This window comes from Photinus pyralis, unplaced genomic scaffold (assembly GCF_008802855.1).
Source record: "Photinus pyralis isolate 1611_PpyrPB1 unplaced genomic scaffold, Ppyr1.3 Ppyr1.4_LG3a, whole genome shotgun sequence".
Lineage (NCBI taxonomy): Eukaryota > Metazoa > Arthropoda > Insecta > Coleoptera > Lampyridae > Photinus > Photinus pyralis.
In genome coordinates this window covers 4,242,104-4,269,950 of record NW_022170509.1, presented here as the reverse complement: position 1 = coordinate 4,269,950, position 27,847 = coordinate 4,242,104, and the positions used below count along the sequence as shown (strand labels likewise).

General features: G+C 35.4%; 1 protein-coding gene across 6 annotated transcripts; it reads left to right on the top strand.

Moving 5' to 3' along the window:
• Window positions 1–832: 832 nt before the first annotated feature.
• LOC116165366 (KN motif and ankyrin repeat domain-containing protein 2-like) lies at window positions 833–27,847 on the top strand. Of its 6 annotated transcripts, none has more exons than XM_031479744.1 (11): window positions 833–1,054; window positions 20,501–20,555; window positions 20,609–20,820; window positions 20,866–21,019; window positions 21,938–22,173; window positions 24,001–25,244; window positions 25,819–26,022; window positions 26,074–26,314; window positions 26,364–26,576; window positions 26,625–26,825; window positions 26,879–27,847. In XM_031479744.1, exons 2-11 carry the CDS (start codon window positions 20,504–20,506, stop codon window positions 27,089–27,091), a joined length of 2,970 nt encoding a protein of 989 aa, XP_031335604.1. In that variant the 5' UTR covers window positions 833–1,054; window positions 20,501–20,503; the 3' UTR covers window positions 27,092–27,847. The 6 variants fall into 6 exon arrangements, with proteins under 6 accessions (XP_031335604.1, XP_031335603.1, XP_031335602.1 ...); XM_031479743.1 differs by having other exon boundaries at window positions 834–982; XM_031479742.1 differs by lacking the exon at window positions 833–1,054 and adding an exon at window positions 3,683–3,718.

Below are 27,847 nucleotides of genomic sequence, written 5' to 3'. Positions count from 1 at the left end.
ACCAAACAGAATAATGTATAATGTAGTGGTTTTCAGCACGGATAGCACCAGGTTATTATTGTAAACTATGGTATTTGACAATGTTGGGCTGTAAAGAACATAGAGTGGCTTCAAACAATTAACGACTTGCCTCTCGTTTGATCTCATTTAAAGATTGTTTGTTTTTCCCAAACGGAAAACTAGAATATACCATCCGTACTCAGTGAATCTAAATGTACAAGTGTCCCACTGAACCATGTTATTTCCAAGCATTACTGGGCTCCTACATAGCTGACATCATAGCATGGTTTATTCATAACAACGCTCATAGTATCTCAGTAACGATCAATCACTTACAAAATCCACTCCCATTCTTGTAAGAAACCTTATCTTAAAAATCTTTGAAAAACTTTGGTAACATTTTGCATAATGAAATGGTATATTTGTACAACAAAAAGTTCTCAAAATACTCTTCGAACCACTGAAATTTCTTACAGTGGAACAAAATGCAGCAACTTAGCTCTCATGTTGAAAGTAAAATGGGTTGCATGCATCCGGCGGATCTCATCTCGCTATCTTTGCCTGTAGATTACGAGATTATTCGTATAACCTCGTAATCCACCACTTACAAAAAAACGAGTAACACAACTTGATGAAAAGAAAAATGTGAGGTAAACGGTGCGTGACGTACTCGCCATAAAATTGCACCCTCATACTCACGCAAATGAGAGATTTTGAGTTCAACCGGCAAAAAAAGTGATAGTAAAGAGATTGAACAAAGGTTCAAATCCACAAATGTCCCCTGCCTTGGCATATGCGCATTTGCTTATAACTGTAAACCGATTGGCAAGTTCGTTACGTTGTTTGTTGTTTGTGGTTCAACTTTAAAGTAGTTGCTCGCAGTTTGTACGCTCGTGCAGCAAAGTTGTTTTAAGTGATGGTAGTTGCTCCGCTTGTTGCTTCGTGTTTCCGTGATTTTTCGATGAAGTTTTTTATATGTTAGGTATGTGAACTTGTGTTTCCAAACAATAAAAGGATTTTTTTTCTGAATGGTGAATTGGAGCTTGGAAGTTTGGTAGGCGGTTTAAGTTTAAATAAAACATGTGTTTCTTCTCTGCAATTGTTTCTAATTCTTACGTTCCTCAAACGTGCAGTTTAATAACTCAACTATTTTTAACCATGATGTAAAAATGATACCCCAGGGCAGAACTTTGTAATTTTTGCTTCCGAAACCTCGCGTTCTGCATAATTTATTCCTGTTTTAACTGAATTTTAAATTTTGTTGTTTTGACTAGTGTGGTAACTCAGTCGCACCTGTAGGATTTTCACAAAAGTTATTTAACGTAGTTACTGGAAGCTAAATGTGTGCTTTTTCAATTATGGAAGTTGAAGTGAAAAGGTTTTCCGTAAATCGTTTGATGAACAAATGACTTTCGTGTTCACTGTCCAGTAGTACAGTTCATGCAGTGCCACAGAGTGCATTTGCAACAGGCGCCAAAACTTTGGGGGCGTCGTTGATCTACTTTCTCTGCAATCTAATATACTTTGTAACCCATCTGTCTCTTCCAAGGCAATTTTTAATTTAGTTGGAAGGTCACAATGATGAATATATGTACAACCGGTCGCAAAACCGCAGTCTAATCCAATGCATATTTAAATGAAGTCTGAGTGTTATTGATTGCACTTATTACTACAGACACATTTTAGCAGCATTTGATCATAAATTTCCATATTTTTTTGAAACTATTTAGATTCCGGAAACGTGACTCAAAACATGCCTATAGATTTATTCAAAGGGCATCTAAAAATATATCAGTTACTGAATCTAAAAATTTTTAGCGCAATGAACTTCTAGAAACGCTTGGGATGTTCCTTTCCTTTCGCAAGCCAAATGAAAAAATAATAAACGACATGGGAAAGTGTTGAGAAAAGAATGCGGCGGTTACGTACCAAATATTTAAATGAACGCGAACATAATAATTAATTCCTAACAATGTGTAAGCTTTACCCGAACGTCCCTAGTGATGGATTTTTATATTCCATTGCCAAGTTCCAGAGACGTTCGGTCGGATCGCACACGGCGAGAAATTGTTCAGGTACTGTGAATGCGAAAAATTGAACCTGGTGTAATTCGCGATATGTTGCACTCTATTTTGGGAAATTGTAATTGCTCGAGCTACGGTCGAATGTTTACACTTTTTTGCAATAACGAAAATGTGACTTAGGAACAATCTACTGCAACGAAGGAAAGGGTGCTCTAGAGCGTGCGACAATTATATGCACTCCTTGCAATAAGATAAAACGTGTTAGTATGAGGAAAACTATATTTTTACTACGGCTCAAACCACCTTGATTTATGTCCCTCATCCTTCCCCTAAACGCGAGCACATAATTGACTAATTTTAGTTTTTTTTGTTAATAATTTGTAAATCGGCAGGTAAGTACCGACAAAAGTACGTATATACAGTACAAAGATTCTCGAAGTAAGTACCAGGATTCTTCAGCGGATTGTCAAAAATATGCGCATTCGCCTTTTCCCTTGCCGAGTTGCAAAATGGTCGAAAAATCCATTGAAAAATAATCTGCGTGTCTATTCAATTTTGTTACCTGACTCCTGAGGGCCGTTGTCTATTCGACATTATGCTCTTATGTATACAAAAACCCGAGCTGTCATATTAGTGCATAAATGGTGCGGAAAATGTCTCGGAAAATGTTGACTAGAAACAAGATTTAGTCCATCCTGCATTGCTTTGTCTGGTCTTATGTAAAAGTTTCTGCTTTATAGATTCCACAACTACTGTCCGATGAACACAAAAATTCCCTTTCGGTCTTATGACTAAGTACAGCGTATTGTAGGTATCACAAAGAAGCCTCCAGTTACTCAACTTCCCTCACAACGTCCACTGTTGTTACTTCAAGTAACCAATTCTAATTAGTAATTATGCAAGGGCGTGCCTCGGAACGTACATGCAGGTAGTGTACCTTTTAAATTTCATATTTTAAAGATGATTTCATTTTAAAACGCTTCAGTGTCATAGATGTCCAGCAATAAACGGACAAGAGAGCCCATAATTAGTATTCTTCTGCATGATAATGTTCGATCCCAGGTGCGTAGAATCCAAAACAATTCGTACTTTTTCGATCAGACTTCTCAATAAAAAGTTATAGACTAGAAACCAATTTCGAAAGAAAATTTAAAGGGCTGTAACTTTTGAACTAGTAGCCCAATCTTGGAACTGTTTGAAATTATGGATTCTACAGGCCACATTCTATAAGAAAATTTTTTTTCCGGGTCGATCTGCGACAATTTTTTCTTCGGGGCCCAAAAAAAAGCAGTGTATAACCTTCCTTTTTTTCCAAAAATCGACTGCACCAACATTTCTCGGGAAAACACTTTTTCTTATTAATTTTGGTGCGTAGAATCCAAAACAATTCGTACTTTTTCGATCAGACTATATAATGTTCGATCCCAGGTAAATCATGCATTTCAGGTCTGCTAAAAGTAGGAAATGTGGAGTCATAAACTACCTATGCGTCCTACAGTACTGACTTTCGTTCTATTTTCATGCGTATCCGTTAATAAATAATAGCTAGGCGTCGGGATGTGACGACCCCACCGCCCATCACCTTTTCGTGATGCAATTAGTCACGCAGGGCGGTATATCTCTAAGGATGCTCCGACGATGTTTCTGTGCCTATATGAACTGAAGGGCCCTGAATGTTTCTCCCCATTCAACGGGTAGGTAATAATAATGACTTTATTTCGACATCTACAATAAATATATTAGTCTAAGATCCCAGAGCCCTTAGATATGACCGATTTTTAAATAGTGAAACCGAGGATAAAACCTTAGGCTCTGCTTCTGAGTAGTATCTCATGTGCTTAGAACACCTGACCACTTTACAGAGTAGAGTCTGTGACCAATATCCAGGTACCAGGTGAGTAAAAATAAGAGTAACTTTACTTAAATTTGTATGGCCCATTTTTGTGTATATCACTCTAAAGTAGTATCGAGTGTCGCCACACTTCCCGCTGACCACAACTTCTTATAGGCGCTTTAATGTTCCGAAAAAATTAATGAACTTTATTTATACTTATATACTTGATTATGTTATTTAGACAACTATTACAAAATTATATTTCATCAGTCAGACAATTTGAAGGGAGTAAATAAACACCACCCGCCTCCCGACACAAAAAAATAGCCAGCCGTCAGTATACAGGATAACAATTTGAAAACTTATCACCCCCCATATCTTAGTAAATAAACGAGATATTTAAAAAAATCAAAATCCGTTTCGGTAATTCGGAGGGGGAATCACAATGACATAGTTGGCGACACACCCCCTCCAACCCCCTGCGCCCCAGCCACCCCAACTTTTAAATCTTAAATAGTGACCCCCCATGTGTGATACGTCGTTGGAAAGCTCTGAAAAATGCTTTCCAACCATACCAAATAGCATTACATTTAGGTTAGTAATTATCGTGCAAATCAAAAAATAAACTAATATGATACATTTTCTAAAGTTGGCTTTTATTTCAATAAATGTTCAAAATGGTTTCCGTTATTGGTAAGACAGTAGTATAATCTATTCTCAAACTCTTGTCGAACCTTTTCAAATGTTGGTTTTGCAATATTTCAATTTTTTATTATAAGATAACATTCCTTGATTGAATCGAACGCGGTAAAAATTTTGGTGTAGAACGTATACATAAAGCTCTCATAAGTAATTTTTTGCGAGCTTTAAAGCGTCTGTAAAAAGTTGTTGTCAGCGGATAGTGTCTGGTAACTTTAGAATATTTTACAAAATATATACAAAAATTAGCCATACAAATTTCAGTAAAGTTAAGCGATTTATTTCTACTCACCTTTCTCACCTGGTACCTGTAGGTATGTTGGTCACAGACCCAACGCTATAAAGTGTTCAGGCGTTCTTAGGACATAAAATTCGACTCGGAACCTAAGATTTTATTTATTTAAAAATAAGTCATGTCTAATGGCTCTGGGATCTTACTCTGTATAAACCGGGATATAAACAAAACTAAAATTATGCATAGAACATGGCGTTCAAAAGACTTGAAAGTCCTTTGTGCTTAAACCATGTGTCCAATTCTACACAGGAACAGCTTCTTAGCTCAAACCAAATATTAAAACCAGCCTTACATCCGTTATGCCTAATTGCACGAAATCAAAATAACAGTTGCCGAAAAAAGTGTTGGTTTTTTAACTATAACATTTTCTTTCTCGGTTTTTTTGTGATAAAACCTAGCATAATTTTTGAACGTTGTACATATAAAAAGAAAGTTTGGCATAATTTATTAAAAATTTTGCGTTGTTATTTGAAACAAAAAAGTTCGATGCCGTTGCGGCGCTCCAAAATTTTTTTCAAAGATCCGGCTCGTTATTCTTGTTTCCGTATGTCTGATATACAAATCCAAAATTTGAACAAAATCCGTCGAGCCGTTATCTCAGAAAATTGCCATACATACAGACAGAAAAAACATTTAAATTTTATTCTTTAAAAGTTTGATGAAATTTTAACATGACCAAAAATGATGATCAATAGCTCAAGCCAGGAATCTAAAAATACACAACCATTTTTAAATGAAGTCAATAAATGAAGAGGTGGAGGATTAATTCGAGTAACTTGAAAGTAGTCTACTTAGTAACTAAAATCCGGGCTAAAATCTTCCGGAAAATTGTTTGTTTAAATTTAGATGGTGTTAGGTGTTAAACGTTCGACGAAAGTGAGTTATAGATCAGGCAGCGTTTCTCAAAGTGGGGTACGCGTACCACTGGGGGTACGCCGGGGTACGCGAAAAAATTTACGTAATGGTGGCAGCTTACAACAAGCGCAACGGCGCACGGGCAAAGTCGCACTTATTTATGTGAGAGTGGGTTTTCACACCTGGTCATATTGAAGACGAAGTATAGGAATCGACTGAACGCCGAATATCAATCGAGACTAAAAAAATGAGCAAAATTCCTCCGAGAATCGACTCCATTTGCGAAAAAAAAAACAAGCCCACCCACCACATTAATTTCAGTAGGTATAAGGTAGCTACTTATTGAAGTGAAGGTTTGTAGGGTGAGTAGGCTCAAATTTTTTTTAACCTACTCACCCTACAAACATTCACTTCAACACCACCTAAGGCCGAAAGAAAAATAAACCTTTTAGTAGCTACTTAACTTATTTTTTAAATTATTTTATTTTTTATTAAAAATAGTTCTTTTGTTTTTTTTAGAAAATACCTTATTTGTTTTACCAAATTTAAAACATGATTTTTTAAATAAAATGCCTATCTGTAGTCTGTATTTTTTAAAGGGGTTCGCCGTGGGCTTGACAGTCTAATAGGGGTACGTGGAACAATTAAGTTTGAGAAACCCTGGATTAGGGCATAGGGCGGATCGAAAAATGTCAAAGGTATGTTTTAGATTCGCTATAAGTACCGGGAAAAAGTTGCCTTAGGTGTATACTAACATATCAAAAAAAAATTATCGAAATCGGAAAATATCCGATCGCGCAAAATGTCGAAAGTTTTTAAAAAATGAAAAATTTATCAGTTACTTCGTTTTTTTTCTTAATTTATTAGGGTTTGTATTTTTCGTCTTCTTCTCGGGGTCCACAATCCTAAGATTAGTTGTACGCAGTCTTCCACCTTTTCCTATCCTGCTCTAATCTTTTAATTTCTACATAACTGCCCTTGCCTACGTCCCTAACTATTTGATTTATGTATCCAAGCTTCTTCCCCTCTGACCTACCTTCTATACAGGGTGGTGACTTGCATAACGCATCATAGGGATTTCAATGTAAAATTCATAACATGCGATTATTGGCTCCCCAAATTATTTTAGAGCAAAAATGTATTAAGGTTTTTTGTAGAAACACATTTTTTACGTCAATCAACCGCATTGCATTTCAATTTTTTGCATAATAAAGACGGAAAATTGGAAAAATAACACCCGCACCTTTGCAATAATCTGTGATGCCATGGAATTTTATAATACAAAAACTACGCCAATATCCGTCATGCCATGGAACGTCAGCTATAAAACAAATCAAATTCTATCAAAAAGTATTATATTTAGAACAGCGAATTCAACATAAAGAAATACCAAATTACTAAAAACGGTTTCCTATTATAACAATTTACAATAAATGTTCGAATAAGTCACCATTCACTGCAAGACAGTAACCAAGTCGAACATAAAATCCATTCCATTTCGAACTGCTGCTAATTGATAACTGGATATCTTTTTGTTTTAGAAAATTCCATGGCATCACAGATGATTGAAAAAGATGCGGGTTTTATTTTTCCAATTTTCCGTCTTTATTATGCAAAAAATTGAAAAGTAATGCGGTTGATTGACGTAAAAAATTTTCTACAAAAAACCTTAATACATTTTTGCTCTAAAATAATTTGGGGAGCCAATAATCGCATGTTATGAATTTTACATTGAAATCCCTATGATGCGTTACGCAAGTCACCACCCTGTATATAGCTAGCTGTACTAATCCTCCCTGTCTGAGTACGTGCCCTATCATTCTCATCCTCTCTGTACGGTTTGCCACATTTCCACCCACACACTTCTCCCCGAGGTTCTTCTCATCCAACCATTAAGAGTGTGTGCCGCGAGGTGTGCCGAGTTCTGCAGACCACTTAATTTATCGTAGTATTGAATTCTTTAATTGGTTTTTTCCTCGGTTTTTCCGATTTGAGGGATGCTCTAATCTAATGTATCCGCCATCCGGTCTCTTGATTGTGGCCCGCATACCATAAGTGAAGCTTCGGTAACGTTCAACGCTCTACGGCCGGCGTGTGACATGAGAACTCTTTTATATCCCAATCAGGGATCTCGGCAGATTGTATGAAGCTTTTAATTTCTTCATTACATTGCCAATTTTTCAAAAATCGAATCCTTTAGTTTATTGTACTTAATTAAGATTTAAACTCTTGATGAGGTGGCTAATTATTTCTGTTTTATACGCCTGATTAGTTTATAGTGACACACAAAATTCTCAATATCCCCCATTTCTATCATGTCTGATCATTCACCGCACTACTTTCAGTTTTGAAGTAAAGGTATTTTAATTAATTATTTTAGTCTCCTTACGGTTAGTACAACCCGGGATACTACCCGGGACATATCAAATCCCCATTAAAATGCAAAACTATGTTAATGCAGAACCTAAATTGGTAGTCTCGTTTAATACGACCTCGGAATAAAACACAAATGAATATCACCCCTAAATTCCTTCTATCCAAAAACAGGTTTTCAACAATAACACTACCTGTATCTTCCTTCTTCCGGCGGACCCGGTTCTACATATCAAACTAGAAATTACCTTCAGAAATTTCTTTCGAGTTTACTAGATCTACACTTTTGAGTTTTTTGTCAGGAGGCAGGTGTCCGCAACGGTGTACGATAAAGGGCTTTGGCACAATAACGCTTGGTATCTTCGGAATCGTCTCACTATTTTCAGTCGCATGCCTTCGACTACCTATTCAATTATTATTTACCTCAAAGACACTCTTTCTCATAACTAACTACCTGGCTGGCTCTCTTCTTCGACGAGGGAAACATTCCCAAACAGCTTTGTAATTTAAATCGTTTAAACATGAGTGCCAAACAGGTACCTACCTACATGTAACTGACTGCCTAATTAAAATTTTGTTAAATTTAAACTCGTATCCGGTTTCACGAGATTCAGTAAAGCTTCGTTTTTATATTTCTATGCATAATTAGTCAAGTTGATACTTCAAAGGTGGTTAAAAATAGTTCCCGAGACTGTAAAGAAATGATTAGATGTGCATAGTACATAAAAAAGTAGTTAATTAAGGAAACTCTGATTTTTGTCAGTGCAGTTACAGAGCAAGCTCATCTACACTTTATCTTTTAAAGTTTAAACTATAGTTCGTAAACTTGAATTGCACAAAAGTATTTGTTGTTTTTTACACTATACTAGATAAACAGGTATAAATTACACACAAGAGGGGCTGTTTGTATAGGAAGACCGGGCACGCAATCGCCCTTTTGAATACCCACCCACCACACACCTACCCCCAATCTCGATTATGGGCAAGGGAGAAGAGCTCTCCCATTTCAAAACTTCGCACTACTAGAGGTATACGTGCCAAATATGAAGGCCGTTTGGTACACCTTCAAGTCATAGTCTACTTATTGCAAAAAAATTTCTGGACTTTAGGGCAATTCTCCTAAAAGTAGGTAGTTCAAAACCGCAGAAGCGAGTGCGGCGGACAAAACTGAAAAATATAGCAATTTTTTTAATTTAAAAAGAAAGACTAAATAACTTGTGTACTTTTGTCAATATCTGCGCCTCGTCTTTTGTACTTTAAGCCCTCATTCAAGCCTGCTGAGAAAATAAGTGCCATTCGTTTCTTTTAAAACATATTTTACTCGTGGCCAACGCCTTTCCTTGGTGATTGAGTAAATTACGAGGTGAATTATCGTCGAATAGCGATTTCACAACATTTTGACAATGGGAGAGATGCGTGCATTGATGTTTACACTTTATATTATGCGAAAGCCAAGCCTGACCATTGAATGATAATTGAAAAAGGTTAAACCGATTTGTCAATTTTAAATACCACTTTTAACCTTGCACCAACGTGATTGAATTACAAACTAACACACCCTACTGAATGTTTGGAGCCAAATGTATACGGTAAATTTTGAAAATCATCAACTTTTCTATTATATTCTTTCCGACATTTTGAAATGCCATTATTACATTGAGGTTTTTCACATTATTGTTTCGTCACTGGCTATTCTTTGAAGCTGGGAAGACAACAGTAGGCAAAAACATGTGTTTCAAGCACTTCTTAGTGTTAATGTTTTGAATGAGTCCGTTAATCCTTTTTATTTTTACTGTAGATAATATTACCTACTCATCACTAGCCAAAATTGAATGTACATCATTTATTCGTCCATGTGTTTGTACTTTTTCTTGCATTACGCAGGGCGTGGGCAGCGTAGTAAATAAGCTAACTTGAGATCTATCAAGATGAATATGTTACAATTTTCAAGTCAAATTTAAACGCGGCATAGATAGGCAAAAATGATTTAATTTTATTTCAAGCATCTTATACGAGTATTATATCCACGTACATGAACTATAACTGATAAAATATAACTCTTTTATTATTAATTAATAGAATAGGTTAGGAAGAAGTGAGGAACATTTAGGGACACGATCAAGAAGAATTCATCACATGTTATGACCTGGTCATCGAAGTTGTGTTAAAGCAGTGTTTTTCAACCTGGGGGTCGCTAAACTCTACTCGGGGAGTTGCAAGTAAAATACAAATGCAATTGTTAGTACCTAAATACTATACTACTACAATGAAAAACTACAATTTATTCTTTATTTTTCAATAATTTGTTGAAACGTGGTTCTACTTTTGATACGTAACCGATCAAATCACTTTCTAAGTGGAGACTATCTATTTCTTTCCTTAGTTTTTATGTTCAACATTAAAGAGAACGTTAGTTCGCATAGGTAGGAAGTGGCGAATGGAACTAATAATTTTAAAGGTTCCTTTGCCCACTCTGGAGATTCCTGGTTTTTTTTTTCATTTAGAAGACGTCAATTAATTGTTCTGGAAAATAACTTGCTAGTTTATCTTGCAAATTGTGCGAGCTCTGAATCATGCAAGGAATGTGAGAGCTTTCTACCAACGATTGGTCCATTGCAGTTTGTTCGGCAATCTTCACAAGGAAAAGATTCGTATATATTTTTTTTAAAGTGACCATAAACTCAGTTTTCCCAGGAATCCTGTGGTTCCATCCTTACCTGTTAAAATGCTTACATGGTAAGAGAACTGCGTCGTGTTGTGTTGGTGTACGTGCCAATAGTTCCCTACGATTTTTCGAATTCGTACCGTAGAAGTAGAAACTATCGCGTAGGATGTAAAGCACGAAATTTGATCATTTAATTAAGCACAACATTTAAATCAGAGGGTAAAATTGCGCTCCTTTTCTTTTGTTGCAGAATTGTTACAATTTTTTTACACAGTTAACAATAAGTATAAGTGCCTATTACATTTTCGATCGATCCCAAATTAATGAAAATTAAATACGTAGTTATAAAGGATAGCATCCAAAAATTTGTTTAGTACTGCTCATGGGGGTTTGACCACCTAACACCTAATGACCAAAACGTCCAACTTCCACCTCTGAACGCAACCCCCAACTTTATGATAGGCTTCACGCCGAATCTGACCAGAACTCTCAACTTTTAAGTAAGTACGACCTCGAGTACAACAACGCCCAACTGGACCATAACTCCAATTTTTAGATTAAATCACACAATTTGTGTTCCATGCGTCGACAGTAATAGACAGTAATAAAGGAGTCCGTTGATTTGGATAGTTTGGAAGTGTTTACTCAACTTAAATAGAGTCGTCAAATTAAGTAGAAGGTTTTGATGAAGAAGGACTCCATATTGTTTGAGTGAATGTTTAATAGAAAAATGAAGTAAAATGCGACTCAAACAGTTTTTTTATTATTTCTGACGGCGATCGATTTCGACTATAAGTCATCCTCAGGCAGAGCTGGAAGTTTTACATTAAAAAGTGTATAGGAAATACTAAATAGTTACCGTTAAATTATAAATTGTACATAGATGTGATATAAAAAGTTGCGGAGAAAAACACGTTTTAAATTGAAAAATTGTTTTACTCCATTCAATTTACATCTAGTTTTTGATATAATAGCAACTCGACATTTTTTCTACTACAGAGTTTTGAAGTGCTTTTTTGTATTCCGTGACTACGTTAACACCGGTTAAAGTTTTTATTAGTACGTTGCTATTATTTAAAGACTTCAACCTTTTTATTTCTCACGGACCATGATAAAATAAACCCCTACGAGGTTATTGAATTTGACCCATTTTCAATAGGCTTGTTACATTATAAAATAAACCCCTACGAGTACGAGGTTATTGAATTTGATCCATTTTCAATAGGCTTGTTCCATGTGGTGTCAACTGTACAAAGTTTGAACCAAATCTGCCAAAGCGTTTGGCAGTTGTCGTGTTCACGGGCGGAAAGACGACACCATCGACTCTCCTGTAATGCTTTTTTTGCTCTGTCGCTGAATAACTTTTAAGCTTCAATAAAATAGCAACGTGCTAACGAAAATTAATCGAAAGACGGCAAAAATATGAGCGGACAGGTCTAACTTGGAACTGTTACGACCGAGGTTACGACTTTCATCCTGCTTTATACTAAAAAAACAAATTTTGGGTTTTTCCCATTTCGTACGAAAGTAAACCAAAACATAGTATTAAGAACACTGGATGCGATCTTTGTACATATTTTCTTCATTATTTCTCAGAACTAAGGGACGTTCCCGATACGAGATAGGAATACCTCAAACCAAGGGATAGAATTTTAGGATAAAAAATAAAATGAGATCTAGGGACAGCATTGTGTACTTAAGTATATTGTAACAAATGCTTACTTACTTCCGAATTTTTAAAATCTGGTAATTTTTTCCATAATTTCTTTACTCTTTGGAAATTCTTATAAAACTTCTAATGGTTAAAGCGTCATTTTCGCATCTTATTAAATCGGTACGCGTGACTTGAAAAAAAAATAAAATTGCATTGCGATTCAATAAATTTTATAAAAGTTGATCTTTCCGCTGGTTGTTTTATTAGTTATATGAAATCCTTTTATGTGATGTTTAGGCTTAGATCTGGTTCAAGTAAAGATACTGGACTACGGTGTCTGTTGTACTTACAAAAGTCAATGATATCTTTGCAAAAGTGGAACAAAAATGCCAATACCCAGAAATAAGGTATTAAAGTCTCATCAACAAGGCTAAGCGAACAATCTCTTGTTGTAGTCAAATTGGGTTTGTGGTCAGGTTCGGCGTGAAACCTAGCATTACGTTGGGGGTTGTGGTCGTAATTGGAAGTTGGGCGTTGTGGTCCCTCATGACTGGTTTCATGTAGCTACTTATTCGTCGTTATACAGGATGCTACATTTGACTTTTTCGTTACACATTTAGCGCTAAAAATATATAAAAGATATTGATGTATTTAGTGCACTTTCACTTTCCAAAAATAAAAAGTGCACTTTTGCGCTCCTTATGTCTGTCTGTCGTAAGTCACAAAGGCTCCGGAACTACACCACTTACAGACTTTTTATTGGTGTCATTCGATCAGAAATTAAAAATTATTTCATGTTTGTATTCTCGCTAACATTAAGGCATGAAATGTCCATAAGGGCTATTAAAATCGAAAAAACAAATGTCCACTCTTCGCCTCTTGCTCACAAGCGGCTTAACGATTTTTTTTTAATTTTAAAGCCCAGCTCGAAAACTTGTATAGCATTCATGTTCATGTACCTACGTAAAATCATGAGGTCGTACTGGTTGAGTGGTAGTTGTTAGTTCGGCACCAAAAGCTGCCGCTATAATTGCATTGTGGGCTACTGAAATTGCAATGCAAATGAAACCCAGTACGCAAACCATTACAATTATAAAGCCACACGTTGAAAGAATGCTTTCGTTAGCAGGTGTACAGTTCTGTGTGTTTTCTTCTAATTACATAAGCTTAGTCAGGTAGAAAGGCGGAGGTAGTTTTCTTATTTTAAATATTTTTAGAAATGCTTGCAAGTTAAACCGTCATCTAAATATACATCTATGATTAAATGGTGAGTGAAGTACTATTTACGGCTCCCCTTTTACTGTTGGTACCTTTGAAGTGATTGTACTACTTGTATTCTCATTAGAAGACCGTCAGGCGATCCTGTGTATATGAATTTTATGACGGTCAATTAATCGCTAGCTATTTTTATCTCGCCATTGACATGATAATTGAATGCACCAATTTAGTTTTGGTCTCGTCATTACAGGAATATGTTCTTCGTTAATTTTGATAAAAATAGCAGCCCTACATAAATGACTTACAACTGGTAACAAAAAAGCTTTCCGATTTCGTGTATGGAAAAAATAAATATTTGCTTATTTTTTTACTCTCTATCATAGAGTTTATCATTCAGATAACAGATAATATTTTTATTGATAAACTTCTGAAATGTGGGTTGGTGGGTACAATCTGTTTAATGTGTAGTGTCGAGAAATAATGACCATTGTTTATTATATACGCGCAGGCTACCCCAAATGAGTGGTTTTTTAAACCTCACGTGGTACTTCTGTTTGCCAAGGACAACGGCCCAGAAGTGATTTGCCATACCCGTATCTGTAAAGTTTGTTTGCAATTGAACCTAATTTGCACATTATGACGCAAGTTGGAGCGATTCATTGCCACCAAAGAACAAATATTGTTGCCCAAGTTTGAGGTATATGGAAAGACTTCTTATTTTGAGTACGTACATATTTCATTTATAATTGGGTAATTGTTAATTACGGAATTATTCGATATCATTAGTTTATCAGTAGCAAAACCTTGAAAAGCAATGTTTCATTTATGCAATAAACGTTTCTAATAACATGTAATTTCATTTTCTAATACATACGCAAGCACTATTTCTGCACTGAAAAATTGCAATCTGTATTATGAAACCCAGTGGTGGTTCTTTGAACTCTGAAACCAATTTTTTTGTCGAGCTGATTGATAACCTAAGTTAAATGATAATTTCCCGTCTTCCATAGTATTAAGGCTAATTATTTTAAGTGGTCAGTCTCCTTTGTCTAGTTTTCATTTCTCATTAATGGAGGGCAATTTGCATGTGCTAAATAGTTATAGCAGTCAAGTGCGAAAACAGAATAAACGTGGTTTCAATTAACTGTTCAGTGCGTTACAAGGTTGTTACACATATTTTTAAGTTTAGTACAGTTACAGGTTACATTTGACCTGTTCAGTTCACGTTTTTGAATCAAAGGTTGTGCTTGTGATATATAATACAAGTTACTACTTGCAAAATGAATAATGGAAAACCGCGATTGGACTGCTGGGGTAACTGTAGTTACCATGGTCAAGGTTAACCCGAAGTGCTACGTGCTGTAAGTTGCTGCAACCTATGTAGTCTTGAATAATGTATTTACTTATATTATATTATAAATGACCAACGTGAAGTTATGGCACTAAAATTACTGGAATCCCACTTTAAAAATGTGTCCTTTGCAGATAAGTTATGCGAATTTTTCCGTTGATCTCCGTATATACCAAATTTATTCGAGATCGGAATTTTCTGGTAAGGTCCACGATTAGACGAGTACCAGCTTGGTGCAAGAATTTAGGACGAATTTTGGAAAGAACACACCTAAGCAAGACTTGTCCCATCGTTCTACGCCTTATGGTTACATAGAGGAAAATTAAAGAAGTGTAATTTAGAATTATTATTCCCAAAAGAATCTTTTGAAGCTTTAGTTTATTTTGAAAAAATGTTTCCTTTGGTCATCTCGTCGGTCTCCTCCAAGTAACAAATAAGTTAACCAACTCGTGCTAGTTTTTTTACTATTAATTACTGTCGAGATTACTGTTCTCTGAAAAGATTTTTGAAAAATCGGAATGTGTATATACCCTAAACCTTAGCTCAACTTATTTAATAAAAAACATGATATTATGACCATTTACTACCCCATTTTTTACACAAGTATGTGTGACCCCCTGTTTAAGCTTATGTTATTAGGATGGTGTGTTTAGAAATCTACTGTACATAAATCAAATATTTATACTCACTTGATCGATTATATTAAAAGGTTATACAAGCAATTGCCAATTATAGGTAAACTCCTATCTCGTTTTAGAAATGTGTAATTTTTAAGAAACGCTCTTACGGAGCAGTATTCGATTGTGGGAATTGTAAATTTTGATGTGGGTCAAGTATGTACATTTTCTTGCTCGATTATGATTAAAGGATTTACAAGCAACCCTCCAATTGCCAAGTATAAGTAAATGCTCATTCTGTTCTAAAAATCCGTCATGTTTAAGAAAATTCGATTGCGGAGGTTCTAAATTTTGCGGTACGTCAAATATTTTTATTTCGTTGATCGATTATGATTAAAAGATCTCCAAGCAACCCTTAAATTGCTAATTATAAGTAAACTTCCATCCCGTGTTAAAAATCCATAATTTTTAAGAAAATTCGCTCTTACCTACCACCTCGAGTATCACCTACGTAGCAGTATTCCTTTGCGGGGGTTGTACTTTTTGTTGTGGGCAAAATATTTTCACTTCGTTGACCGATTATATTAAAGGGATCTACAAAGCATCCCTTAAATTGACAATTATAAGTAAAATGCTATCCCATTTTCGAAATCCGTATCTTTTAAGTAAATTCGCTGTCAAACCCGTTTTAAAAATACGTATTTTTAAAAAAATTCGCTTTTTCCTTATTCGATTGCGGGGGTTGTACACTAAATATTATGAATTTTTTGATAGATTATGTTTAAGTAATCTGCAACCACCCCTTAAAGTGCCCTTTAAAAATAAATTTCCTCTTTGTTCGAAACTTATGTAATATTGTAGAACATTACCACATACTTAATATACAGCAATCCTCGATTGCGGGGGTTGTAATTTTTGTTGTACCCTAAATATTTGGAACTTTTTGATAGATTATTTTTAACTAATCTACAACCAACCCTTAAAGTGCCCTTTAACAATAAATTTCCTTTTTGTTCAAAACTTACGTATTATTCTAGAACATTAACACCTACGTATATAGCAATCCTCGATTGCGGGGATTGTAATTTTTGTTGTACACCAAATATTTTAAATTTTTTGATAGATTATTTTTAAGTAACCTATAACCAACCCTGAAACTGCCCTCTAACAATAAATTTCCTTCTCGTTTTAAACTGACGTAGTTTTTGAGAGAATTCACACCTACGTGTATAGGAATCTTTGATTGCGGGGGTTGTAATTTTTGTTGTACCCTAAATATTATGAATTTTTTGATAGATTATGTTTAAAAAATCTACAACCAACCCTTAAAGTTTCCTCTAATAATAAATATCCTTTTTGTTTGAAACTTACGTAATATTGTAGAATATTAACATCCTCGAATATAGCAATCCTTGATTGCGGGGGTTGTAATTTTTGTTGTACAGTAAATATTTTGAATTTTTTGATAGATTATTTTAAGTAATCTACAACCAACCCAGAAACTGCCTTCTAGGGCAGGGGGATCTACAAACAACCCTTCAATTGCCAAGTATAAGTAAAATCTCATTCTGGTCTAAAAAATTTTAAGAAAAGTCGCTCGTATCGACGTAGCAGCATTCGATTGCGGGGGTTGTAAATTTTGTTGTGGGTCAAATATGTTCATATCCTTGATCGATTATGATTAAAGGATCTACAAGCAACCCTTAAATTTCCAATTGTAAGTAAAATCCATCCCGTTTTAAAAATGAGTAATTTTTAAGAATATTCGCTTTTACCTACGTAACAATATACAATAATTGAGGGGGTTGTAGATTTTGTTGTGGGCCAAATATCTTTATTCCCTTTATCGATTATATTAAAAGGATCTACAAGCATCCCTTAAATTGACAATTATAAGTAGAATGCTATCCCATTTAAGAAATCCGTATCTTTTAAGTAAATTCGCTGTTACCTACCTAGCAGCATTCGATTGCGGGGGTTGTAAATTTTGTTGTGGATCTAATATTTTTACTTCCATGATAGATTAGATTATCTTTAAGTCATCTATAAGCAACCCTTCAATTGCCAATTATAAGTAAATTCCCTCACGTTTTAGCAATTCGTAATTTTAAAGAAAACTCACATTTACCTACGTAGCAATATATGAATATACCATTGAGGGGGTTGTAAATTTTGTTGCGGGTCCAATATTTTTATTTCCTTGATTGATTATATTATGGAGATCTACAAACAACCCTCCAATTGCCAAATATAAGCAAAATCTCATTCTGTTCTAAAAATTCGTAAATTTAAGAAAATTTTGTTGCTGGTTCAATATTTGTATTTCCCTGATAGATTAGCTTTAAGCAACCCTTCAATTACAATTATCAGTGAAATTCCATCCCTTTTTAGAAATTCGTAATTTGAAGGAAATTCGCTTTTACCTACCTAACAATATACGATTGAGGGTGTTGTAAATTTTGTTGTGAGTAAAATTTACAAACACAGCTTACTAAGCCATGTGTCATATTTTTTTCTGAGATTTCCCGATTTGTTTAAAGCATTTTTCTTTAAACGGATTTAATTGTAAAGAACTTGGTCTTAGTGCTGAGGTTTAAAACCCTCACAAAGAAGGACTTCTCAGAACGTTTTCTTATAGATTTTGTACTGTAGAATCCAATACATCGAGAATGTTCGAGATTGGACCACTATATCAAAGTCGATTTCGGCCAATCGCCGACAAATTTGGCCACAACGCGTTATGGCCACCATCATATTGCTAATGCTTTCCGGTTGTAATGTTGCCCAGAATGCGTTCTATGGCTTATTAAGTAGTACAAAAATAAGCGTAACTTTGTATAAAGTAGTTTATTGGAAACACAGTTTTAAACATTTTTGTTATTCCTCGTCATGGCGGTTGAAGCAAAAAACAATCGAGCACTAAAGAAATGATAATGAGTCACTGACAACTAAGAAAAGTCCTTAGAATAACATTCTTACAGCAAAAAAATATTAGACGACTAATGTTTTATTAATGTAGGGAGTGGTTTTGCATTCAATCTATAGCAACAATAAATTGATTAATACACTTTTGCGAGTAGGTGGCACCCTAAAAGAGTTTCTATTTCATACTCGTAACTTAGTAAGCAATTAATATAGAGGGTGCTTTTGCATTGAAACCATACCACCAATAAATTTGTTTAAGTCACTTTACTCTTACCAGTGGCTGGCTAGCTATATATGGTGCAATTAATTCCACACTTGCAGTTCAGTAAGAGATTAGTATAAATGTTAAAAGGACAATAAATTTATTTATGGTACTCTTGTAAATAGCTGACAATTGCAACTCTTGTACACAATTTATCACAGCAATTAATTCCAGATTTGATTAACCAAATAACATAGAAGTTGTTATCAAGAAGTTAGCAACAAATTCTGCATCCCCGTTTATAGCTTATTTCGAGTCTCTAAATACATTTGACACACTTGTGGCAGTTCCAGCATAATTTCACTCCCAATGCGCCCAATATCATTGAAAAAATTCTGCCAAATGAGCGGAGAAATAAACTACACTGCAGCAATAAATAAGCACTTTACCATTGAATAACGTTAATTTTTCACTCAACGACTTTACGAAAGCTATGCGGACCGTAATTTGCAGGCATATTCAGATGACGTTTGTTACAAGTAATTCGGGGCAACGTTCGCCATCCACTTTGTACCCACGTAACTGTCTTCCCTCGGGTGTCAGAAGTATATTCAGAGTAATTTGACCCAGCAACTTTCGAACCACTATTTCGAAGAAGATTTTACCCCTTGTATTAGATCTACCCCTATTCACGTAATTTCCGTTAGTAAAGGAACACATTAACGTAAAATTGAAGGAAGGAAATCGAAAAGAGACACTTTTTGTCAACAGTCATCCGCGAGGTCATCTGCATGTGGAGGTAAATGTGGCTACAGAAAGCAGCAATTTCTGGTACTTATAAGTTTGTTACAAACCTACTGTTATTTTGTATTATATGGTGACATGTAGATTCATAGCAATTATATTTATTCAGAACGTGACAGATTATCAAGTGGAATAATTGGGAAATGGTTTTTTTGTGAAGAAAAGTTGTGTAGTTTTCAAGGCGGACATTCCAAAATCCAGCATTGTTAATAATGCACAGGGACTAAAATTAGGTTTTCTCTTACATGTGCTGCGCTTGCTGTAAAAATATGACATAACGTATACGAAAATTCTGTATAATTATGCTGATGGGTGTTGGACACCAATTATGTATTGCATAACTTCCTTCTGATCAGTTGAAGACTATTTCACAAATGAGTAACCAATATTTGAGGATTATTTGGGGTTGATGTTGACTAATCTCGGTAATTGTGGTACATTGCTAAATATCGAAAGAGGGCAACTACCAGCAATTTCTCCTGGTCACCTACGCTGCATTTTCGAACGCCTACGAATATATTAAACGTTAAGATACTCATAAACTTGCATTAACACGTTTATTCACTAAGTGCTGAATACTAATGATCTTTATGTAATAGCTTTAAAATTTCTCCCGTGTATAAGTAGTAGGTACGATTTCTTACTTTTGTACATAGCTAAAAATAACATAGGTACTAATTGTGCGGTCAAACACTTTTCACCTTGGCCTTGTTAGGAGCTCTTATTACTTCTCCCTTTTTTCGGACATTGAGGTTGTAGCAGTTGTAATGAGGTTATTATACCCATACACACCAACTCGTATATAAGTTAATCACAGCCCAAGAATCCAAAAATTTTCTTGTGAGCGTCCTAATCATAACATTTTGTGCAAACTTTTTGCCTACAATATTTTCGGAAGTTATTTAAAAACCGCGATTCAATTCTTCTAACGCCAAACGGTATCTATCGTTAGGGTTTATCAAATTAATTTACTTTTGTTTATAGATTATGGAGTACCATGGCCCATTACCCACCATTGCAAGACAGACTGATAATGTTGGTAAGTTCACTTCGTCCGATTAACAATGAAATTAGGGAAAATTTGCTTCTTAGGTTATACATGGTACCAACAATGCAACTGTTGCCCTTACGGGTATCACATAGATCTAGATTTTGTACGCTACTGCGAATCCATTGGGCAGCAAGCTGATCGAACGGGTTCGGTCAAAAGACGTCGCGACCGTCGCCGACAGCGACAGTCGATGGAGGTCTTGCTGGGACTGGAGCCTCCTGTTATACATACTTTGGAAAAAATTCATCAGAAGGTACCTCGCCAAGATTAAAACGTTAGTTTAAATGCTTTAGTTTAGGCAATCGAAGAAGAACTACCCCACTCGAATACCAATAAGTCGTCTTTGATACAAGATGATCTGTATGAGGTTGTATCAGATTTCGAACGAACATTGCAGCGATCTAAAGGAAAAAAACTATCCAGCAATCTTCCCGATGTTACAGCTGTTCATGGTAAGTGCATTATAATCCGTTTGTAGAATAGTGCCTTTTATAATCGTGATGCAATTCCAAGCCGTTTCTGTGGCCTATAATACATTTTGCTGTAAAACGGCTGGGACATTAACTTTGTTGCCGCCAGATATACATTGGCGCACAACTCAAAAACTCACTCATTCATTTATTTTAAGTTGGTAAATGGAACGATAGGACTTGTAGACCTTTGGTAATTTGATTTACATTTCTAGTTGTAATTAGCGGATTATTTTTGTGGATAAAACCGTCGTTAGTTTATTTACCTATGACCGTTAATTAGCTTTTAATTGGACTTTTTATGGACTCGTTACTTGACTAATCTAATGGTTTAGTACAAATAGAATGGTATAAATGCAGTATTTAATTATGTTCTCCAGCACTAACATCCCGAAATTTTGAGGAAAATATTTGGAAGTTTGAATTTGTGTAACTATAGAGTCGGTATAATTTGCAATTTCCTGCCTTTACCGTAGCCGATTTTTATTGTATAGAACAGTCCCATTGTGATAACACGTTTAGTGCCAGTTTCGAGTGTTAATTGTTTCTTTGGTTAGTCAATTTGCGAATTTATTTTATGCAGAGAAAGGTTTTCCGATATTGCTACAGTAAATTTATGTAACGTTGAAATCGTTACGCATCCAAGCTAACGTTAAACAGTTACCCATTATTTCTATAAAATACGCCTGCGTATCTCCTCTTGTAGCTTCATTATTGTTCTTTTAAACTTTACCAATTAGAAGCAGGTGAATGTTGTTATTTTAATCTAGTGTTTGTGCGGTTTTTAAGGCTTAATAAGTGCCTTATCTATCAATACGTTATCCTTATCAAGCTAACTGATTACAGTAGTTTCCAGTGGATGAATTAATGCAGTAACAGACATTTTTTTTTATATTTTAGAAACACTTCACAGAGCACCCTCGCTGTCATCCATGTCATCGGCGTCGGGATCCAGCATGACAGTCCTTCCATCCGTTGCAGACGCAGCTAATGGACCACGAGAATATGATACAATAAGTGTTGAGTCGTACGGTCTTAGTCCTGCAGCCCTTCAAAATATAAGGGAACAAATGGCATTAAGTCTGGAACGTACAAAAGAACTCGAAGAAAGAGTTAAACTTATTCCATCATTGCAGGTGCGTTTAAAGTGATTCGTTTCGCATGCCTAACTGTACTTGAAGAAGAACCTCTAATGAAATTTTATTGTATTTTATTTCGCTTTAAGTGTTCTTTCCGAGTTACGTACCCCTTCTTTTAGTCTCGGCACTTTATACCACTTTTATTAACTTTGGCGTTTTATCTTCGATCATCCGCACAATGGAACAAATGCTTGTTAACTGAAACGATAGTGTTAGTCCCAGTATTAAAACAATTCGTCTCTCCTCTTCGTAGAAAATAATAAAACAAAATGACTTTTGATGGCTCTCGATTCAAAACATGGCACGGAAAACTGTAATCCGTAACAAATAATTCTCGAGAGCATGCAAAAAATTAATAGGCGAAGGTATGGACACATAAATAATGTCTTTATTTTCCTTAGGTTGATCGATTTTTTATCGTAATCGAAGATTTTCAGCTCGATTTTCAATTACCATGATGCACAAGGCATTTATTTTGAACTATTGGCGTCCACTTCCCAACTTCAAACTTTTCACTCATCTCATATGCGTTGAGAATTATAATTATTTACATTTCCCAATTTTTTTAGAAATGCAAAAACAATAATAGAAAGCTGCGTTCACATTTTTCTTTGCTTACAACAATGTTGTATTTTAATATGACAATCGGTTAGAATATCTAACCCAGAGGTGCCCAAACCTTTGTATCGTTTGATCTACTCTGCACAAGTAAGATCCTTCGCGATCTACCAGCTACTTCTACTATGAAAAAAGGTTTTTGTTAGGATGATGTGTAATTGAGTTTTCATTTTACTTTAGTCTGTCGTATTTCTGATGTTGGTGGGCACTTATTTCTGATTGTGATGGAAAGTTGCATATTTTTTATGTACACCCAAAAAATGTCTCTTCAGATTACCTACCTTTTTACCACCCGCACATTAGTAAAGGGATATAGTGCATTGGGGTTAAAAATGCCCCCTTCCCCACTGTTTTGATGGAAATACTCGCTTTGAAGCACCAGCAATGCGAATCAAACAAAATCTGGAAAAGGAAGAAGAAGAAGAAGCACACCAATGTATCCTTAAACATTGTAAAAAATTTGCTATACCACCCGCACAGCTGCGTATTCGCGGTTCTGCCCTTTTATATCTAAGAATAAGTGTACCAAATTTGGTCCCAATCGGTTCAGCCGTTTAGCCGGAAATGAGAGTACAGACGGACCGACACAGACAGACCAACATTATCGAGATTTTGTTTGATTCGGATTCCTGGTGCCCCAAAACGTGTGTTTCCGTCAAAAAAGTGGGGGGTCACTTTTTACCCCAATGCAATAGGTACTTACTAACGTGTGGGTGGTAAAAAAAGTCTTCTACCTACTCTTTATAAAACTAGTAGGGTTTTGGTCGCTTGGGCGCACTCGTTTTAAGTTAAGCGTAAGCTGATGAGATGATCGACTCGCAAGATCGCCGCGATCGACCGGTAGATCGCGATCGACGGTTTGGCCAGCTCTGATCTAACCCATTATAGGGGTTACTTATATTTTACCTTACAGATTTAGACAAAGGTTATTGAATCCCAGTCATTTGTGATGTATTTAAATTTGGTATGCATATACATATTACAATCGTAATTACGCTGTTTCTTAACTTTCACATTGTTCACCTTAGTTGTGGTGGTTTCCTATTTCCCCACAACTGAGTATAATAACATTGATTGGTACTTTCCGTTAAAGCCTCGTCGGCAAATTTATTACATTATGTTCATTTTCAAGACAAATGCTACATCGTGAGAAACTATATGCTTCATAAACTTATATCTATAATGGCAGTCTTGTTTCTTTGGCAGGCACAATTATCAGTATTAAAAGAAGAAAAACGACAACTACTACTTCAACTCAGAACCGAAATGAATGCGGTAAATAGAAAATACATAAATAACACGGTCACATTGCCACATGTAAGGTTACGATCGAATTCCTTAACACATTCGGCTAGTGTCGAGAGCATTCATAAAAAAGAGAGACAACCTCCACCCATCCCACGTAGAGATTTTGGCGTAATGTGTTCAGTGCTAACAAGAAACGTAGGTGTTGGACATCAAAATCCAAAAACAAAATCAGTCTCGACTACGACTGTTAATGGTGATGCTAATAGTGGTTACTCAGACAAATGGTATAAAGAGAAAATTAGATTTTTAACGACAGACAATCAAGTACCATTCTTCCCAAACTCGAATATAAACGAATTCAAATCATCTCCAATTCTATGCGCTAAAACTACACAAACACAGCCCAGTAGACAATGCTACGAAGCCAGCAGTCAAACCATAATCGAACCAAAAGTGCAAACCGCACACAGTTATACACAAACCGCGGAACATAAAAAAAGCTTTAATACCATCGGTCTCTTAGCAACGGTTGTAACAGCGGACGCCAGTAGTGAAGCATATGTAAAAACAGCTACCGTGGGTGTATCAGATCACACTCTGGATGAAGATACGTGTAGCAAGTGTGTGCAGGAGAAAAATAAATTATCACATGCTCAAGAAGGTTTGAACACCGACGGTTCATCCATTTCCTTAGCATCGCTCGCAGTACCTCGCAGCAAGTCATTTAATTTAGGCGAAGACAGATTAAATTTGACACCACGCAATCGAACAGTTGCCTGTCAATATGAACCGTCCAATCTCCATAAGGCTTGTCAGCACGAATCGAAAACCCAATCAAAAGCATGCCAAAATGAAATTATTAAAGTTTATCATAAGGCGATGCAATATGAGAGCTTTTCACTGACTAAATTTACAGACACCAAAGATTTAAGAAACGAAATTAGGCATGTGGGTTGTAACACAAAACAAATAACAAAGGATACAAGCGAAATAGGTTGCAATACCAAATATGTTTCACTAGACGACTCATTCTGTTCAAAATGTCAACGGAAAGAAAAAGATGATTCGCCCAAGAAAGAAGAGAATGCCATGCCGTCTAAAATTCCACGACCTCAAATACCTACTACACCCGTTGAAAGTAGAAAGTTCAGAAGACAGGATACATACACCAAAATTCCAGCGTCTGCTAATGAAGCGTCTGGGTATGATACATTTTTTATTTTAATAGTTAAATACATCTGCTTTTGAAATGTTTTGTTATTTATTATTTTCGGCACACCTTAAGGAATACATATTCTTCAACCATCGCGTGTATAGTGCTTTTGAGAAATGTAGAATTTACTAATTTTGAATTCTATACGCATATCATAAGTATATGTAATGTTCTTCTTAATCGAAATAATGTATTTATGCCACCCGCGCTTCCCCTTTCAAAAACAAAATTGAACAAATCATTTTAATTGCTACTCTACGACATTGGCTGGTAGGATATTACTGGTGCATGCGCACATCGAGCGCGCAAGATATTGACGTAACAAAATGAAAATCAAATCTAATGGTTTAAGGAGAGAATAATGGAGCGTAGTTTTAAAACAATGAAGTAATTGTTGCATTCTCCCGAATGTTGAGATTTAAAGACATATTCACTCAAAATGGTCAAACTTATATGCATCAGCACATTCTTTTAACAAGGTACCTATACTTCTTAAATTAGCTGTGGTGCTTTATATGTAGGTATTGTGAAAGGCGTCTAATTGGCGTGTAATTATCTTACAGGCTCTCTGGTCTGGACTTAAGTCCAAAACATGACAACGATCCGCCTAGTCCCTTAGAAAAAGTAAAACAAAGCTATAAGTTAAGCAAAATATCCTCATCAACGTCCCAGAATGGTGTAGATGCAACCTTTAAAACTGAACAAGAGTCAACCTCACTGCCAGAAAGTGATTTGTGTCAATCTAATGCTCAAGGACATAGAAAAAAGTAAGTGTACCTTCCCTGAGGGGACATTGTTAATTAATTCATAATTTTCAGAGTGAAACCAAGTAAAGAAATGCAAGCTGCATTAAAAGTACTAAATGATTCTTTACAAAAAGGTCAAACAAAAAATTTGAAAAATCAACTTAAAAACGCCATCAACATCATTCAACAGGAATGGTTCAAAATTTCAAGTTTAATTAATGCAGATCCATTAGATGTTGAAGATTACTTAGACTGTTTTGAAGATATTTCTTCAGATTTGTTACATTACGTTGTTAATATGGTAGATGTTAGTGTAAGTATAACGTTTTTGGTATTCTTCTGTGTTTAAACTTGATTTGCAGGGCAATACTGCAATGCACTATGCTGTTTCTCATGGAAATTTTGATGTTGTGTCCATTTTATTAGATTCAAAGGTTTGTGACATCAATCAACTAAACACGGCAGGGTACACCAGTGTTATGTTGGTTTCACTGGCGGAAATGTGTTCACCAACACATGCCAATGTAGTTCGAAGACTATTTCAATTGGCAGATGTAAACATCAGGGCAAAACAAGTAAGTTTTCATAATAGAATTTTGGAAAGTATTTAATCGCATGCATAGCATGGACAAACTGCTCTAATGTTGGCTGTAAGTCATGGTCGTTTGGATATGGTCCAAATGCTTTTAGAAGCAGGTGCAGATATTAATATTCAAGACGAAGATGGCAGCACTGCGCTTATGTGTGCCTCTGAACATGGCCACATTGACATTGTCAAACACTTTTTAAGCCAACCCGACTGTGATTCAACCATAATAGATGTGGTACGTAATTTATGTGACTATGTTCAAGGATTATCTAAACATACCTAATTTAGGATGGAAGTACCGCATTAAAGATAGCAATGGAAGCAGGATATAGGCATATTGGGGTGCTATTATATGCGCATGAAAGGAACTTGCATAGTGCACCTCATGGTTCCAAATTAAAGCGTAATAAATCAACTTCACTTAGTCCAAAAGTACCGTCTTCTCCTCTTCCTCTACGAAGCTCTCATCGTGCCTTAACCGACATTAAATCAACAAAGTAGACATAGTTGATTGACAATTTTATAGTTGTTATAGGTACAATACACACAGGGTGTCTATGTTAAAGTGTAGCGGCAACAAATGCTACCAAATTCCTTTATTTAAGGCGGTGTACACACATCTGGTTGGTTGCGAATTGCGTTTGATATTTGTCCAAATGTTGTTAGTCATTTTATTAAATCGAAATAAAGATCTATTATTTCCAGAGAGGTGTACACCGACTTTAATATCTACACACAAAAATAATTGTTTAATTTATTGGTAGTCAATTAGTGGGCCACTAGTGATCACATTAACATGGTAAACGATTTTACAAGTACCTACTTTATCTGAAAAATATTTACAGCGAAACTGGCTGTTCTTATAAGTAATATATTATACAAAATTTCTAATGATGCAGATGTTTATAATTGTTGTATGTGTCTTTGACTAACAAAATTTCTAACTTTTATAGTTGTAAAGTAGAGGATGTTGAAGGATACTTCCATGATCTGAATGTGCTAACTTGGTTCCACATTTTTTTCAGTTGGGACCAATACTAATTTTGATAAATCCAGCGTGTAAAAACTAAAATGTTTCGAGTTGGTATATATGTAATAATTAGTTTAATATAAAATATAAATTTAATATAAACATATACACATTCCATAATTGTAGGTAAATTAACATTCGTTTATGTTTTGTAAATAGTTGTACATTTTTAACCACGTTTTTTTTAACAAACTGTTTTGTTGTTGAATAAACAGCAAGTTTTAGAA